Below are 19723 nucleotides of genomic sequence, written 5' to 3' on the forward strand. Positions count from 1 at the left end.
AGACAGCATGGAGCTCCACGCTGCATACACTAGGTTAACAGCTTAGAAAAATAGGCATATAGCTAAACTATCTCTTCTGCATCAGCCACCGACATTGAGATACTTTCACATTCATTCCTTCTTTTAGTTGCAACATAATGATGGAATTCATGTGGGTTGCTTACAAAGATAGTTTTCTTTCATATTCAGACATACAATACTAAAATGTCAGGCCTGCACCATAAAATTTTAATGACTAATATTATTATTCATATTATTATGTCACTAGCTGTATAACTGAGAGGAGACCTCCACATAGCCTTTAAAGGAATGCGGAGAACCGACCAGGGCTTCTGACCTAATGTCCAATCCTCACCTTCTCGTGGTGCACTCTGTTGGGTATCTACTTTGATACTGAACGAACGAGGATAGGCTGGCAATTTGGGATTTAGCCGACCAAATTGTATTCTTATTGGTTAAACCAAAATAAAAAATGATGGTACAATATGACAAAATTTCATGCCGGCTGGGGCGTCGCGCGGTTAAACAAGGCCCCCGTTGTTTTCGCCAGGGAACCAGGGCGAACAGCGAAAAGTCAGCTACTGGAACAAATCTGAAAACAAACCCCAACTCAACATCACCAGAGTTAAAGATCGGTACTATCAACGTAAGAAGCCTGAATGGCAAAGAAATGGAGCTAGCTGAGGAATTAGATAAGTACCAGATCGACATAATAGGGGTGACTGAAACAAAAAAGACCAAAACTGGTGAGATCTTTCTGAGCAATAAATACAAAATGTATATTCAGGCAATGACAATCAAGGAAAAGAAGGAGTAGCCATAGTATTCAACACAAAATACGAGGATAATCTTCTTGAATGGCAGTCAGTCTCAAGTAGAGTAATGTGGGCAAATATGAGAATGGGGAACTGGACAATGAGACTTATTTGTGCCTATGGTCCCACAGAAGGTTCTACTAAGGTAGAAGTGGAGGAATTTTTTGAGGCTTTAGAAAAAGCAACTGACACAATGAAAAAGGAAAAATTGGTCCTTGTTGGGGATCTAAATAGCAGAGTAGGAAATGATTGTGAGACATACAAAAATATTTTGGGAAAATTTGGAGAAAAGAGCAAAGCTAATAATAATGGCAAATATCTGTTGGATATCTACTCAGGACATGGACTGGTTATTACTAACACCATGTTCCAACATAAAAATGTGCACAAATTCACATGGAGAGAAGAGGCTAGGAATAAGAAAAGTCTCATTGACTATGCTATTGTTGATAGTGATGTTTTCTCCTTGGTGCAGGACACCAGAGTGTACAGAGGATTTGAAATTGGAAGTGATCACTATTTAGTCTTGAGCAGGATAAAATTGAATTTCATATTGAAAAGAATAACATGTAAGAAAGTTTTAAAACGAATAAAAGTTGAGCAGCTCTCAGATGTGAACTGTAGACTAAAATACAGAAATATTATTGAAAAGAAAATGAAAGAGTTTGAGAACAGGAATCAAACCTTGGAGATTCAGTGGCAAACTCTGAAGAAAACATTGATTGATTCTGCCAGAGAGGCACGTGGTGAGGTTGTGTGCAAGGATAAAAAAATCAGAACTCCCTGGTGGACACAGGTAGTTAAAGAGGCAGTGAAGGAAAAGAAGAAAGCATATCAAAAGTTCCTGGCAAATAAGTCAGCTTTTACTCTTACAGAATACAGAGACAAATGTAAGAAAGCTAAACAGTGTGTAAAACTAGCTAAACAAAAGTCATGGGAGGACTTTGGCAAGAATATAGAAAATAAATATCAAGAAGGTGGCAAAATATTCTGGAGGTTGTTGAAGAAGCTTAGGAATGGAGGAAAGAGTGCTGTAAAAGGAATTAGAGATGATAAAGGTGAAATGAAAACAGGAGAAAAAGATATCCTTGAAGTATGGAGTAATTACTTTGAAAAAACTGCTAAATGAAACAAGCAGTGATGACAGCACAGTGATAAAAAAAACACTGACCAGGCATGCAGGCAGGAATACATATCCATACTTGAAGTAGAAAAAGCCATCAAAGGCTTGAAATGTGGAAAGGCAGCAGGAGTAGATGATATTCGACCAGAAATGCTGAAGTATGGTGGTATAAGAGTCTTACAGCGGCTGCACTGCATAGTTCAGAAAGCCTGGACAGAGGGACGAATTCCCGATGATTGGAGTAGAGCTCTCATAGTACCCATATATAAAAAGGGAAATAAAACTGAATGTGAGAATTACAGAGGTATTTCCCTACTGAGTGTTCCTGGCAAGATCTATGCAAGTATACTTGAGAAACGGTTGAGAAGAATTGTGGAAGAAAAGCTTGGTGAAGAACAAGCTGGATTCAGGCCAAATAGAGGCTGTCAGGATCAGATCTTCACTTTACGACAAATAGTCGAGAAAGCATGGGAATATAACAAAGATCTGTATTTAAGTTTTGTCAATTTGGAAAAGTCATATGACAAGGTGCCAAGAGAGAAGCTATTCAATACGCTGCAGTTATATGGTGTCAATGGGGCATTATATCATTAAATACTTGGTCTTTATTTGAGTTGTGAGTCAGCAGTTAGAATTGAAGGAAGTACAGGAAGATGGTTTAATGTTAAATCTGGTGTGAGACAAGGATGTACATTATCCCCTCTGTTATTCATTATCTATATGGATCACATTATGAAGGAATGTGGTATTAAACCTGATATCAAAATTGGAGATGTTAATGTCAGCTCTTTGCTTTATGCAGATGATGTTATACTTCTAAATAAATCCGCTACAAGTCTGCAAGATTCTCTGACTAAATTGAATAGCTGTTGTAATAGATATGGTATGAAGGTCAGCAATAAAAAGACAAAGACAATGAAAATAGGCAGAATCATTGAAACTGTCAACTGTGTTGTGAATGGAGAACCTGTGGAACAAGTAAAACATTTCAGCTACTTAGGCACAATTTTTACTGAAGATGGTAAACTAAATATAGAAATAGACAACAGAATCAGCAAAGCTGGTATGGCGGGAAGTCAATTGAATAAATTCATATGGAATAAGAAAGAAATTAGTCGGAACACTAAATTAGCTGTATACAAGACAGTGTTCAAACCAATTTTAACTTATGGATCTGAGAGCTGGGTCAGAAGTAAAACACTTGACCAAAGACTAGAGACCACAGATATGAGAGTCCTGAGAAAGATTAGAGGCGTGAACAGATGGCATCAATGGCAATATCATATTAAAAATGAGGATATTAGGAAAGAACTTGACATTGTCAGCGTCCAGGAATGCGTTAGCAGAGCTAATCTCAGATGGTATGGTCACTTAAATAGAATGGGAGAGGAAAGATTAGCAAAACAAGTGTTCTCTGCCAGGTTGGCAGGAAAACGACCCAGAGGAAGACCAAGATATAGGTGGATTGATACAGTACAAAGTGCCTTAGACGATAAAAATATAAGATCTGATAATGTTGGAGTTTTGACAAGTAACAGACTGATTTGGAGGAAAATTGTAGATAGGAAGTTAGTAATGATGTAATTTTTCATGTAGTACTGTCATATCCTGTACACCCCTTGATGGTACATGGCAGGAATTTGATGATGATGATGAGCTTTGAAGATTATAAATCGAAATTTTAAACCCTCAAAAGTACAAAAACATACTCTGATTAGAGTTTATAAAACATTGGCAAGACCAGTGCTAACTTATGGAAGTGAGGCATGGATGATCAGGAAAGGAGATGAGAGAAGGATAACTGCAGCAGAAATGAGATTTATGAGAACTGCAGGATACATCACAAAATAAATCCTTGAATATAAACCTATGGGAGAAGATATTAGTTGGAAGACCATATAAAAGATGGAATGAGACCTTAACAGGCCCCAAGGCCTAATACAAGATAGGAAGATGATTATGCATGTGGTATTCCTTTCACACTATTTTTTTTCTCGGGAATTTCTTGCTTAAAAATATTGCATATTCATTTCATTCCTATCCTATTTATTCTTTCAAATCTAGATATTCCAATACTGCATCATTTTTTTTTTTTTTTTTTTTTTTTAATGCTTCCCATGCACTGCTACTGGTATCCTCATCTTACAATCAGAGTCAAAGCATGATTATTTGATTTTCTATTTAACTTTCATTTTCCTGTGATAGTAATGACAGGATTTTCCATCCAATTACCACATTCGGTTTCTTGGTAACACTGTTTATTACCAAGAAACTGAAATCATATTCCTTGATATCCTACATATTCTATATTTATTACCTCTGCCACTGTTTGTTTTAAATATTAAGCAAAATTTTCCACATCACATAATATCTCTGCAAAGAAAAGTGGACTAATTCAGGTTCATATTTTAAAAGTTCATTACTAAGATAAGAACCTAATGACTTCAAAAAAACTCTCATTAGAATATTCAAGTCCTGTTATTTCATATTTATTATGTGAATACTATTTTTCATATCAACAGAACTATTTTCCCCCTGGTAAGTTTCCTTTGGTCCCTAAGTCTTCTATAGTGAGTGTTACCTGTATGAAAGTACGGAGATTCTGTTTTATATTAAAATACAATTTTTACACAGAAATAAGGCAGTTTATTTCCCATTTTGGTGTACAGTTCAGCAATCAACTGTCACATATCTTCTCTCCACAGAACATGAATACAATAGTAGTTACCCTTTTTTCAGGTATGCTGTCTATTTCAAAGAAATTTTGATATTTCTTTTCTAATACACAATTTCAACTTATCCTCCCTCTCATTAGTGTAGAGCTCAATGGCTTGTCATGACTAACTTGGCTTCATATAAGCTTAATATTATGATAAGTAAAGTTAATCCTATCTACCAAAGTATTGATAGTACAACATATTGTATATTGATAATCTAACTACTCTGTCTTGAAATCTGTACCTATGGGCATCACTCTGCTTCGTTGACAATTCCCACTATTTCTTAATACTAATAAAAAAAATCAGATGTCTTTTCAGGACATTGTTACCAAACCTAAAAACACTATTTTGTGTTAATGATATCTACAACCAGATTTGGCTATATTGATTTTACTCAGCATGAGAGGGGTATATCACCTTAACTCAAAACCAGTGATTCAACAATATGTTAATACCATGAAAGAACTGAGATAGAGAGAAATTTGAACCAAAATTTGATCATTGGGTTACATGCACTGATGTTTATTTGCAATATCATAAATATTGCCAAAGACAGAAAATTTTCACATTTCTTTACAAGAACAGAAAATGTATGTTCGCATGTTATGTACTGAATTTGATTCTTAGAAAGTAGAAATTTCATTCATAAAAAACAAAGTAAATAGTGTATGTGTGTGTGTACATATATATATTCTGAAAAATCAAATAAATATAAAAGGATAAAAGAACAAATGTAAGGAAAATTTTTATCTATTTGGTCCACATTTCTTTAAAGTAATGCATAAGTATTAATATGATTTAAAAAATAAAGTGATGGATGTAAACTGCACATTATCATTAGTGATCTTTTCTTTAGGGGTTGCAATGAATTCAATATTTTCACTGCTGTAAATCTGTGGTTTAAGACAACCAAAAGGAGAAAATTTTTTACTGCAAGTCCAGTTTAAAGTTATCTCAGTTGTGTGTCCTTTTTCCACATAAACTGATGAAAAGTCACTAAGAAATCCAAAATCGGTACCATGTGAAACTACTTCCCGAACAACATTAGTGTTTTTATTTTCCACTCTGAATGCAACATCATGTATGTAGGAATGAGGCTGTATAAAATTGACCTGAATTTTTGCAATAAACATTGCGCCTTTAACCATTTTTAATGAAAAACAAAATATTCCTTTAGTTTCCCATTCCAACTCATAACAATTATCAAGTCCACGGATTTGTACTGGAGAAAAACTCCGGCTTTCTGGTAAACCAGCATGAGTGACCATTCTGAATTCATCATACTGACGGTATCTTCGTTTCACAGAACTTTGACATATGTGTTCAGCACCGAGGAAAAGAGTTGTCTTTGGCTTTGCTATCTTGCACAAAATTGGACCACCCTCTTCCATAGTAAATATACCTGTTTCCAATACTGAGACAAACTCTTCAGTTTTCATGGTAAAAAATCTAATGCAAGGAAGAATAGGCTTCAAGACTTCTCTTATATTTTCCTTTATTATGGGCAACTCCTTCCGATGACACTCCTGTCTTGCCCATTTCATAACAGCATCAAAAAGTTGATATTCTGATGACAAATCAAGAGTCTCTCGCATTGCTAAAAATTTAACAGTATCACAGTGAGCTTTTTTGAAATCGTCTGAATTCAATAGTTTCTCAGTATGTTGATCAAATATTGCAAGACATTTACAGATGACATTTTTCAAATCCATAGTTCTGGCAAATTCAAAGATCTTACAACATTCGTTAACACAAACTTCTGTGTGGTTTGTTATGTATGCTTCACAATGTTCTTTCAAAACAGGAATCATATACTTTGTGGCACAGTAATAAGCATCCATGGCAGCTTCCATTGTATTTACAGCAACTCTGTCTGTATAAAGATACCTGAAAAAGAAAAAAAAAATGGAATACAGTAAAACATTGGATCACTTAAATCATTTTATTATATAATGCTCAATATACTCAAGGGAAAATATGAAAGGCAGTGCAAAAGTAATGCCTCTTATTTTTTTAGCTAAGAAAAATATGATTTAACAATTTAGTCTTTAAAAAGTACCTCTGGCATAACTATATAAAAAGTGTCAATGTATATGCTACAAAGAGAACTAGGGCTTCACTATAACAAAAAATTAAACACACATGTGTGATTTTTAATATTTTTATTTCATTGAAACATTGTAACAATTTGCAGATATAATTTCTTCTACTATAAGTGCTGTTACATGCTTGCTAATGATACCCATGAATTCATCGCAAGTATGTGACAAATAATTAACATTTGCTCATTCTCGATTACCATATTTTTGTAGATGTAATTTCAAAAAATTGTCATATTCACTTACCATGTATTCTAAGCATGTCAAGTACTTTCCTTTTCTATTTGAGTTTTGACTTTCATCAGGACCTTTAAATGCTAGTCTTAATGAACTTATTAATTTTATAGTTATTATTCTTCTCAACACTTCTTTCCAATAATTTTCTTCATCTTCTCTCTGCTGCAACAAATTAGTATCAATTCTGTTTCAAGTTGATCCTTTATATAAAATACACATAGATGGCATATGTTCTTTTGAAAGTTCATAGTCGGACAAAATTGTAGATAATAGTTCTACAATTTTTGAGCTTGTGGCCCTGGTGGCCACCAGGTCCAATACCTGCTTGATCGACCTCTGTCTTTGTTGGAGATCTGAACAGCAGAGTAGGAAATGAATATCACCAGGCATATGGTGATATTGCCAGCCTGGTTGGCTGAGTGGTTAGCGTATCTGCTCTCCCGCCAAAAGGCTGCAAGTTTGAATCCTGCCATGGGTATGGATGTTTGTGAACAATACTAGTAGTAGTGGTGGTGGTCGGCAGTAGATGGTGTTGGTGTAGATCAGGGTTTCTCAAACTTTTTCTACGACGGAACACTTCACAAATCCTGAAATTTTCACAGAACATCTTGGTTATTTTGTAATGTATTAACGAATAATTTATTGGTAATTTAGCTAATTTTTATTATTAGTTAAGTTTAATTTAATTTAATTGACTTAATTAAAGCATCAATAAACTATCATTAAATTAATTTGTGCTGATTTTCATTGACATATCCTATTCTGATCACCAAATATATTTATAATATTATTATAAGTACTTACGAGTGAATGCAGACTTTTTATCCTGTGTGCTGGTAGTTTTCCCCTCCTTTTGTACATCCTGGAGATATTTGTAGACTTGAGGTGGACGACTCACTATCTGTTCTGTCACAAACACCTTCAATAAGAGATTTCTTAATACCAAAAATAAACAAAGTGCCTTGTCTCTTATTCATATTAGAATTTAAATCTGTATTCCTTTTACTTTTAAAAAAAATCACAGCACTCCAGTTTCAGAACAAGCACTTACACGCTGCAATACGAACTTGTGAATAAAGTATTCAGTATTACTAGATCTGAGAACCAGATACAGATTTGAGAACATTGATTTTCAATTTCAGTGGAAATAGTTTGTTTATACTTCCTTGATGATTGGTCACTGACATTTGCAACACAGATGTTATTTTGTTCAGTTTTGAGAACACGCTGCCCATTGTTGTAATCGGTTTGCAGGCAATTTTTTATTATCGGTCATAAACGGCAGTATTCTCTTTCCCGATTGTTGAAAGATTTCGATGTATGAAAATTAACGATAATTCATGAATATTTCCATGTTTGAAAATATGCTGCTTGGTCACTGGCATTTGCTACACAGATGTCATTTTCTTCAGTTTTGAGAACAGAAGATATGCCACCATTGTTATAATCCGCTTGCAGGCAATTTTCATGACCCATCATAAACAGCGTTATTCCCTATCCCGAATGTCGAAATGTTTCGATGTGTGAAAATTAACAATACACAGATGTTAATATGGATTCTGGGTCTGAGCTTTTCGGAATATTAGCGAGTATTATTCTCCTCAGAATATTTCTACTATAAAATATTTATTCATGAAAAATGCTTAGAAAACTAAAATGAAAAATTCCAGAACTTCTCGAGGAACACCTATTCACCTTCCACGGAACACAGTTTGAGAAACCCTGGTGTAGATGATGAATGTAGTTGAGTGGTGGTGACGGAAAGTTGTGGAGTAGATGCCCTTCCTCGATGAGTCCTTGGACTCCCTGGAGGTGCTCATCATCATCAAATTCCTGCCATGTACCCTCAAGGGGTGTACAGGATATGATAGTACTACATGAAAAAAATTACATCATTACTAACTTCCTATCTACAATTTTCCTCCAAATCAGCCTGTTACTTATCAAGACTCCAACATTATCAGATCTTATATTTCTATTGTCTAAGGCAGTTTGTACCGTATCAATCCACCTATATCTTGGTCTTCCTCTGGGTCGTTTTGCTGCCAACCTGGCAGAGAACACTTGTTTTCCTAATCTTTCCTCGCCCATTCTGTTTAAGTGACCATACCACCTGAGATTAGCTCTGCTAACGCATTCCTGGATGCTGACAATGTCAAGTTCTTTCCTATTACATAGGAAAGCCTTCGGTAATTTCCCTGGAGGTGCTATGTAATAATAATAATATAAAAAAATTTGAGGGAAATGGCAAAGCTAATAATAATGGTAAGTATTTACTGGGCTTCTGCTCAGGACACAATAGTCATTACTAATACACTATTTCAACAAAGATGTTCAGAAATTCACATGGAGAGAAGACACGAGAAATACCCCATTGACTACGTCATTGTTGATATTGATAACATGATGGTTCAGGATACAAGAGTATACAGAGGATTTGAAATTGGAAGTGACCATTACTTAGTATTAAGCATTACTTAGTATTTCATAAAAATGGATATCACATTGAAAAGAACAGTATGTAAGAAAGTTTTAAAAAGAATTAAAGTCGAGCAGCTTTTACAGGTAAATTGCAGACTCAACTATACAAACATTATTGAAGAAAAATAAAACAAATTGAAAACAAGAACCAAACCTTGGAGTCTTAGTGGCAAACTCTGAAGAAAACATTGATTCGGATTGGGAAATATATGAAGTCGTCTGCAAGGATAGAAAAATAAGACCACCACGGTATGCACAAGAAGTTAAAGAAGCAGTTCTGGAAAAGAAGAAAACACACCAAAAGTTCTTTGCAAATAAGTTGGCAGATGCTGTAAAAGAATGCTAAAAAAAATGCAAGAGGGATAAGCTATGTGGAAAAGTAACTAAACAAAAGTCACGGGAAGCCTTTGGTAAGAGTTTGAAAAATAAATATCAGGAAGGTGGCAAAAATGTTCTGGAGGCTATTGAAAAAGATTAGAAATGGAGGAAAGAGTAAAAGGAATCAAAGATGACATGAAAACTGAAGGTAAGGATATCCTAGATGTCTGGAGTAATTACTTTGAAATTACTAAAATAAAGAGCCAAAAGTTGGCTCTTTATTTTACAAATAAAGAAAAATTACATAAGCAAAGTGGATATTAGATCCAGCATTATTTCAAAGCCAAATGTAGAAACCACGAAAGTTTCATAAGTTGACCAGAGAGCTTGCAGGAATACATTCCTCAGCATCCCCAAGTTGCCCACACTACGGCAACTCGGGGATGCCGAGGATACATATTCCCGTAAGTTCTCTAGTCAACTTATGAAACTTTCGTAGTGTCTATATTTGGCTTTGAAATAATGCTGGATCTAATATCTCGCATTATTACTTTGAAAGACTGTTATTACTATGTAATTACTATGCATTATTACTATGTAATTACTTTAAAAGACTGTTAAACTACTAAGCAGTGACAGAACTGTACTATAAAATTTTCAAGAGGAATGCAAAGATGAGTACATATCAGTACTTGAGGTAGAAAAAGCCATCAAAACCTGGAAGTGTGGAAAGGCAGCTGGAGTAAATGATCTGGTTGGTACTCTGCATTTCTTACAAGCTACATGAAGGTCACTTTCAGCTTTGATCCTTAAGTGACTCGTGCATGCAAAATTAGTATTCAGTTTTGCAATGAAAAACATTTTTTACTTTCTTTTAGGTACTGCTACCTAAGCTGTTGGAAAACAGTTTAGGATATTTTTAAATTACAGTCAGTTATCTTCAACAACCATGGCATTTTCCCTGCTTGCTTTCACTATAATTTTTTTGTTACTCTCTTGCTTTCTCAGAGAATTTTCTTTTTATGAAAATTACTGGTAATTTTCGAATAGCCAAAGTTAGGCTTCACTTTATGTGCATCTAATGAAAACCACTTCAACTGGTATACACTAAATTAGCTTGACGCTTGCATCTTGAAATCATGATATTTTGAGGATATTGAGACACAAACACATCTGGTAATAGAAATAAAAGATGGGATGAAATAACAAAGAATTATGAAGCAGTATTAAATATAGAAAGATTCAAAGATCTAGAATGCTATCCAAAATCAAAAAGAAGGAAATCCTTAAATGTATACTTCTTAAGGACAGACAAAAAATAAATGTGCCTGTATTTGCACTTATAATGTTAGCTGTAAAAAGCTAGCAAAATGTAGAATTTTGTATATTTTGATTTCATCAGTTATTAAATTGACATTATACACACACTGTTTTTCTCAGTGCTTTCACATTATTAATATGAGTGCAGTGATTTGTAGAAACATTCATGTTGAAGTTTTCTGGAAGAAATCACAGCAACACACACGGGGATCTGGAAAGTTCCAATAAACATCTAGAATAAAAATGATATTAAAGCAACTGATGATTATAACCATAAGAAAGAAGATACGAGGATATAAGAACATAAGTTACATTCATAACTCTGCTACTAATATGTTTCTTTCTTGTGATTATATCAATTGCTTTAATATTATTTTTTTGTTCTAGATGTTTATTGGAACTTTCCAATCCCCATCGTGTGTGTGTGTGTGTTAAGTTATCTTCTATTCTGGAAATAATAGGAAAAATGCTTGAATTACCTTAGCATAACTTCAAATCCCCTTGGAGTAATGTCTGGAACAGCAATCTCAGCACCTTTTTCCACTAGCTGTCCATAAAACATAGCAGCAAATACTGGACTTCCTGCTGCCAGGATTAGTCGATGAGATGAAAATTTTTTCTGGTTTCCTTCTTTTCCAACCAGAAACACAACATCACAAAATGTATCACTCTCCATTAGATATGTAAAACGAGCAACTAATGATTTCATTTCACTCTGCCAATCAGCCATTGTTACCTATTAAAATAAAATAGATTACCAGTTATTAATTTGATTATATATTGTACTTGACAAATTATATGCTTGTTTTAATCCTTTATCCACATGCAAAAAACAAAGTTTACATGCAAAGTATCTTCAGGACAAGTCTACTTTTATAATAGAAGCTGCTGACTTTACATCAATTGCCTCAGTATCCCATAATATGGAAAGCTATATTGTTTGGTTAAAAGTATATATCGTATATTATTTTGCACTGTGGGATACTAAGATAAGTGATGCGAATTCAACACTTTTATATAAAAAAGGATTAATCGCAAAGTTGCAGTTGAAGTTTGTTTGCTTATAATTGGGTAAAAAAGAATAAATTCTTGTCAAGCATAATATACTTTGTAACCCAGTATTAAAACTTTTTACACATTAATTTTAATTATTTAAATTGTAACCACCATTAAAATAAATGAAAATTAACTACTGCAATTTTTAATATCAGCTCTGGCAAAGTCCCAAGAGAGTGAAATGAGGGCAAAATAATTCCTCTGCATAAAGGAGGATCTATGTCTGTAGTAGCAAATTATAGACCAATTAGCATCTCAGGAGTGGTGGTAAATGTACTGGAAAAGTTGATCAAAAAGAGAATTTGGAAATGGGATAAGAATATGATACTTTTTGAAGAGCAGCATGGCTTTGCGAAGGATCAGTCATGCTTTAGTAATCTACTAACTTTTTATAATAGAGTGGCAACGGACTTGGATAAAGTGAATGGCTAAATGATGATACTACTGGACTCTGCAAAGGCATTTGACAGAATACAACATGGAATTCTGTTACACAACTGCAAAAAAATGGGGATGGATAGGATACTGGTGATATGGAAAAAAAAAAAGGATAACTGATGGACTAATACCAAAAAGTAGTATATGAAGGAGCGGAATCCAGGAGAAGACAGAGTGTGCCACAGGACTCTGTGTTTGTACCACTGCTGTTTAATTTGCACATAAATGATATAGGAAATAATTTTAAAGGAGATGTATACTGATAATGTAAAGTTTGGTAGGATAATAGTTAATCAAGGATGTAGAGAGTGCTTGCAGGATGCTATAAATTGGCTGACAGTATGGGTAAAACGTAATGGATGTCGATGTAATGTGGAAAAGTGTAAATTTATGCATTTTAGGATACAAAGATTGCAAGCTATGTACCAATTGAGGGAAATGTACTCCAGGAAATTGATGAAGCAAAGCATTTGGAGGTAAGAAGTTTAGATGACACATTGCTAGAGTAGTCAGGGTAGCTCACAGAATTACTTGGTTATTGAAGAACACACTAATACACAGAGATAAAGGAGTTATCATTCCTTTTTATAAAGCCTTGATACCACATCTGGATTATTGTGGTTAGGTCTGGTCACTTGGATTTCTTAGGGATGAGCATGTGGTGAGAGGATCCAGTGGTGAGTGGTCAGTGGAATGGGCTCCTTATGAGGATAGATTGAAGGTTTATGATTTGCAAAAGTTGGTTGATAAAAAAAAGAGAGGGAGGGAGATATGATAGAGATGTTTAAGTTACTCAAAGGTTTTTATAGGACTGATTCAGGGGAAATGTTTCAGCACTTGGCTAGAGAGGGCAGAGCAAGAGGTCATCGTTGAAAGTTGGGTAAGTGTAGTTAGCAAGGGTGCAGGTACTTGATTTTTTGCTTGGAGAGTGGTGAATGAATGGAATGGGTTGCCTGAGTCAGTTACGAGTGCTTTGTCTGTTAATGGTTTCAAAGAGGAGTATGATATATATTGCATTAATAGTTTGGGTCTCCCATGATGAGTCTTAAGAATCTATGGAGGAAATCATAATATGTTCATCATCCATGAAATGTTGAAAATATACAATAAAACTGACACACTACTCACCAGAAGCATTATGTTACTTTTTGGACTAGCAGATTTATATTCAGCATTTATGTGTGCTTGAGAAATTGATAACATCTCGCTTTTCAACAATCGACCAAATTCAAAACAAATCTAAACCATGCACTATTTGCAATATCAACTGAGAATGATATATCATTAATGCATCAAGTTATGTAAGTAATGCATTCAACAACAACGTGATACAACTCTAAATTTGCCTAACTTGAGAGATTATATTTTCAGGATAGGGAAAAGGTAGAGGTAAACACCAGTCCATGAATAGTACGTAAATCACCATAGAGTATTATCAAGAGTAAAGGAAAATAAAATTCTAAAAAAGATAATAATACAAGGGAACAGAAGCACAACTGCAATTTGTAAAGGAAGTGAGTTATTAAAGTTGGATTTGATAACTCACTTCTTGCATTTGATGCAAGAAGTGAGTTACTCACGATCTGCATTTGATGCAAGCTTCAGTATGCATGGTGAATGAGGCTAGAGTTACTGTCTTAAACCACCTGCAATATGAAATTTTTTTTTTGACTGGTTTAGCACACTTATTGTTAAAACATGGCTTAGACTGTGGACTAGCATTTTAAAGACTGAGGAATGAAATCATCCATTCCAGTGGTAATACTTTCAGTAACCTGCTGGAGCAAAGCGTTTAAATCAGGAGAGTAGATGCAACAGTCCAACCGTGCAAAAAAAAAAAGAGTAGCAGTTTGGGATATAATCCCACTTGGTACTATAAATTAAAGATCATGGTTTCATCCTTTATCCAAATGCAAGCAAACAAAGTTTGCATGTGAAGTAACTACAGCACTGGGCTACTTATATACAGAGGCTGAAGGCTTCACCCACAAACTATGTTTGCTTACACTTGGATGAAACCAAGAATATAATTTCTTGGCATCTTAAATTTATAGTATAACTAAGTGAAAAAGCTTTCAACATCTATCTCTTATCAAGTTAGCAATAAGGTGTGACACCTTTTGACTACTTATATATGGAAATATGACTTCTACATTATTTCAACCTTAGTATCACTTCTGGGTCTGGCTCCCACTGATGAGATCTCAATAAAGGTCGAAACCAGTCTTGGTTTCGACCTTTATTGAGATATATATAGACAGTATTATACTGTCTGTAAGGATATGTGCATTGCATTATGGGATACGAAGGCAACTGATGTGAAGTCATCAGCCTCTGTATACAAGCAGCCCAGTTAGTTCATGTGCAAACTTTGCTTGCTTACACTCGGATAAAGAATGAAACCAATAATATAATTTCTTGGCATCTTTCGTTTATAGTATAACCAAGTGAAAAAACTTTCAATCATTTGGTACTATTAAAACACATAAAGTTGGAAATTGCAGAATGAAGAAAAAAAACACACATGATTATGGTTTGAGAGGAAGGGTGAGGTGACTTCTACTATGTATTTTGGAAGCAGCACTAGTTAAGAAGAGAGATCAAGAGTTTTGGGAGAACAGAGAGGTTAATTTGGTATTCTAGTTGGTAGACTGACAATTTGAGTTAAATTATTGCTGTAAGCATTGATTTAGTCAGTAGAACTGGAGAAAAGAAAACCCAGAGTTGCAGACATTGAAGTCAGTCACCTATGAAGATGAACTTATTGTTTACGTAGTTAGACTGCAGGTATCAAGCATCAGAATTTAGAGAGCAGTAAAAACAGTGGATGAATGTAGCTGAATGGAATAAGGAAAATAAGCTAAAGAAATTTAAAAATAGGGCATTTAATTTTGGCATTCTCTGGCATAGGTGGTAATGAACATCAATCATATTTGTGTTTATTCCACAGATGTTGGAAGTAGACATGGAGTTTAACACGTAGATGGAGAGTATCTTGATAATTTAACAAGTGTAGAGTAATTTACTGAAACAAATCTCATTACTGACCAATCTCTGATGCATTCAGTGTCTGTTCCACACACCTATTCTACAAGAACTGTTCATTCTAAACTAGCATCTATAATTTCACTGCTCTCCTCAAAACATTAAACCTCCCAAAATGATCTATGTAATTTACTATTAAAACTACAAATTCACTAAACCTAACTACAACATTTTCATTCATTCCTGCTACAAGCTTTCTCCAAAATGATTTCCAACTACAATCAATAGTAGGATTTATCAAACTGAAGTGCTTCGCTTTACTCTCCTAAAGTAAAGCTAAGTACCAGGTGATCCAAAAGTCACAGAAAAAGTAAAAATTCAACAATTCGAAAAGTATAGACAGTAGCACAATGCAGTTTTCACAGAAATGCACAGAAAGACATGGGATTTTTTTTAATAACAAGAAATTTTATTGCCAGAATAGTTACATTTGTCACCCACAGGTGGTGCTTTAGCGGTCCCAGAGCTGCTGCCTGTCACTATTTAAACTGTGAGGTACATAAATTTCAGATGTAGTGAATACTGAAGTTAAACGTTCTGCCAAGGTGAGACATGTTATCATTACGAGATAAAGCACTTTTAGTTAAGCCGTATTATCAGAACTCCGAATGTGCAAGTGTGGCTTTGTGCACCTATCGTTCGATGAGGGATATTAGAAGTGGAAAGGGACCGTTGTCTTGTTCCTCACTGATAGCTATGATGAAAAGGTTTGAGGACACTGGGAGTTTGGAAGCACGGGCAAGAAGCAGGAGACTCAAAAAAACTATTGCAGTTATGCACGCGGTCGAACACGAGACCGACACACAATCGGCAGCTTCCACACATGGGGAATGCAATGCGCGTGAAATTTCAAGACGAACTGGCATTTCGTACGGGACTGCGTGGCGATCACTCAGGATCACCCTCAAGAGGTATCCTTACAAAATCCAACACGTACAGAAACTGAAACCAACCGATTTCGAGAGTCATCATGAATTTGCAAATTGGGATTTTCAACAGATGGAAAACAATGCGGAACTGGCTGTCAAATATCCTGTGGACTGACAAGGCACACTTTTCACTTAATGGAAGTGTAAATGCGCACAACTGCCACATCTGGGCGAGAGAAAATCCACATGCGATTGTGGAAACCCCTTTGCATCAGCCAAAGGTGACAGCATGGCGTGGGTTCACTGCGTCATTAATTATAGGCCCCTTTTTCTTTGAGGAAGTCCACAGCGGTACATTTCGAACTGTTTCTGCCATGAGCGTTATGAAGCGCTTTTAAGAGACAGCATCATTCCCTCCTTGCAAGAGAGGCATGCACTCCATAGTGTAACATTCATGCAGGATGGAGCACCTTTGCACATCACAGGTTCTGTCCAGCACCTGCTGCGATCGACATTTGATGACTGTGTCCTTAGTCGCTCTTTCCTGCACGAATAGCCACCAAGATCTGTACACCTGTGACTGCAAGTAGCCTCATAACTAAAAGTCACCTTGTGACTTTTAGTTATGGGGCTACTTGCAGTCACAGGTGTACAGAGGTCGGTCGATGGCATTGGCCATGGTGAAAGAAGCTTTTTGCCATCATGTGACAGGAATTACAGCTGAAACCCTCTTTGATGCTGTGCAGGGTGTCATGCCACGTCTGATGTCCATTCTCATGAATGACGGCCGTCACATTGACCATTTGTAATCCTAGCTGCGTTGCGAACTGTGCTGTGCCACTGCACAAATTACTGACACAACTGAAGTGCCACCTGTTGGTGGCAAATGTAACTATTCTGGTAATAAAATTTTTCGTTATTAAAAAAAAATCCCATATCTTTCTGTGAAAACCGCATTGTTCTACTGTCTATACTTTTTGAATTATTCAATTTTTACTTTTTCTGTTACTTTTGGATCACCCAGTACTTTTTTAGTATTACTTTCAAGCCTCCATCGAGTCTGAAGCCTCACTACGGGATGTCAAACATTCACAGACCACAATAACTATCATACCTTGCCTCAAACACATTCAATGTTGGAGCACTCACTACCCACTCTGGCAATGCATTCCACTCGTTCATCTCTTGCCAAGCAAAAAGTCTCTTTTTCACCTCTTTACTCACATGATCCTTGTATAATTTCTGAGAGAGAACAAAGTAATACTTAAGTAACAAATAAATGCATTAGTAAGCTTAATATAGTTACTGACATTTAATTGTTAATAATTGATTATTACATACTATCCGTACATGTCAGCATTCTCGTGTTCCTACGTCACCCATTATCCTGTGGAATAATTCCCCTATCTATTTGATAGACTCCTCTCACCAGTTTATATGTTTCAATCATATCACCCCTCTTCTTCCTATCTGCCAAACTCTAAAGACCACATTCCCTCAATCTACCCACATACTCAATATTCCAGAGTGCTGAGCCAGTCTTAAGTTATTTGCTTCTACACTCTCTCCAATGTTTCCTTATCACAATACAGCTAGGTGACCAGATCTGTGCACAAAGAAATCCAAATGAGGCCTAATTAGCACCTTATAGAGTGGAACTATCACCTCCTTATCCATACCTGTCAGCATTCTGTACATTATAACAGCAATTTTTGGGATAACTCTTAAACTTTCACAATATGTCCCCTGAACTTTAATTCCCTATCTACCATGATGCCCAGATCCCTTGCTGCTTCAGGTGGAGCAGCAGGGATTTGCCATACTGGTTTGCCAGTATGGCAAACCTCGTTCCAACTTCTCTGGAATACACATAGCTTTACACTTAGCACACTGAAATGACTTCCCCATTCTTCAGCCTTAAGGATTAACCTTTCAAATCCTCTTGTAATAGCAAGATCAGAATTTCCTAATTTCGCATCATCAGCAAACAACTGAATATCTCCTTTCACACTGTGGACTATATCACTGATATATAAGTTAAACAGCAGTGGTCCCAGAACAGAATCCTGTAGTTTCAAGTTGTCATCTTCCTTTTTTGGGACGGGGACCTCCGTACACAATTCCCTGGCAACTATTAGTCAACCATTCTTGTAACCAAGCTGCCAAATCACAACTCAACCCCATCCTGTCCAATTTCAACAGCAGTTTATCATGTTGGTACTCGATCAAATGCTTTAGAAAAATCCAAATAAATTACTGTATAAGTATGTCCCTAACCCAATATGCTAGTCACCATATTAGTGTATGCTGATTTGATGGCCCTGACGCATGGCTCTTCCAATTGTTGGTTTCATAATGCTGTAAGTATCGCACAAGTTTTTACTGAATCAAAGGCTTTCTCATAATCAATAAAACCAAGATATAATGGTAACTGATATTCATTACACCTTTCAATAATCTGCTGTACAACTCAAATATGGTCCATTGTACCAAAGCCACTTCGTAAGTCGCACTGTTCTTTTGGTTGTGCTAGATCTGGAGTCATACAAAGCCTATGAGCTAGAACTTTTGTAAACACTTTGTAAACCACCGATAGTAGACTAATGGGTCGGTAGTTCGCCAAGTCTTCTACCTCAATGTATCAGAATTAGGGTAGCCTTCTTCCATGTTCTCGATACATCATTTTTCTTCAGGCATAAAGTGAATAGTTTTGCTAAAAGTGTGTGGATCATTTCTCCGCCTGCTTTTAGAAGTTCAGCTCTAACTCCATCCTCACTTGTAGCTTTTCCATTTTGCAAGCTTTGGATGCTCCACATAACTTCTTCTGGTAGAATCTGTGGTACTTCAGTTATTTCATAGTTGTCTTCATTTAATTCATCATCCTGATATAATACTGAGTAAAATTCTTCAATTTTTTTTTGCTATAGCATATCTATGTCTGGTTATGGTCCCATCTTGTAGTTTGACTGCGATCATCTGTTTACTGCTGTTTGTCAATTGCTGTTTAGCTTTTTTGTTTATTGCATGAATTTACAATTGCATTTTCTTATTTCTTCTGTCATACGTTTTCTGATCGTTTTGCACAATTCAGTGTATTCAAATTTATTCTGTAGGTTATTTTATGTGTAATTTCTCTTCGTTTCTTCATAAGCTGTACAGAAATTTTGTCTTGTTTCTGTTGTGGTAAACAAGTGAGCATTGT

The 19723-nt window shown here is 35.6% G+C and overlaps 1 protein-coding gene across 3 annotated transcripts in view; it reads right to left on the reverse strand.

Moving 5' to 3' along the window:
* Positions 1-5390: 5390 nt before the first annotated feature.
* Positions 5391-19723, reverse strand: part of LOC150107063 (BTB/POZ domain-containing protein 6-like) — a 97200-nt gene continuing 82867 nt past the window's right edge. For all 3 annotated transcript variants that reach the window (XM_090392937.1, XM_090392935.1, XM_090392936.1), the window contains exons 2-3: positions 11593-11849; positions 5391-6545 (exon numbers count right to left, since the gene is read on the reverse strand). In XM_090392937.1, coding sequence (XP_090249063.1) covers positions 5447-6545; positions 11593-11843 — 1350 coding nt within the window. In that variant the 5' untranslated portion in view covers positions 11844-11849 and the 3' untranslated portion in view covers positions 5391-5446. The remainder of the gene's footprint in view (positions 6546-11592; positions 11850-19723) is intronic.

The sequence above is a fragment of the Typopeltis vanoorti genome, chromosome 5 (assembly GCF_054136105.1).
Source record: "Typopeltis vanoorti isolate ZY-2024b chromosome 5, IOZ_Tvanoo_1.0, whole genome shotgun sequence".
Classification (NCBI taxonomy): domain Eukaryota; kingdom Metazoa; phylum Arthropoda; class Arachnida; order Uropygi; family Thelyphonidae; genus Typopeltis; species Typopeltis vanoorti.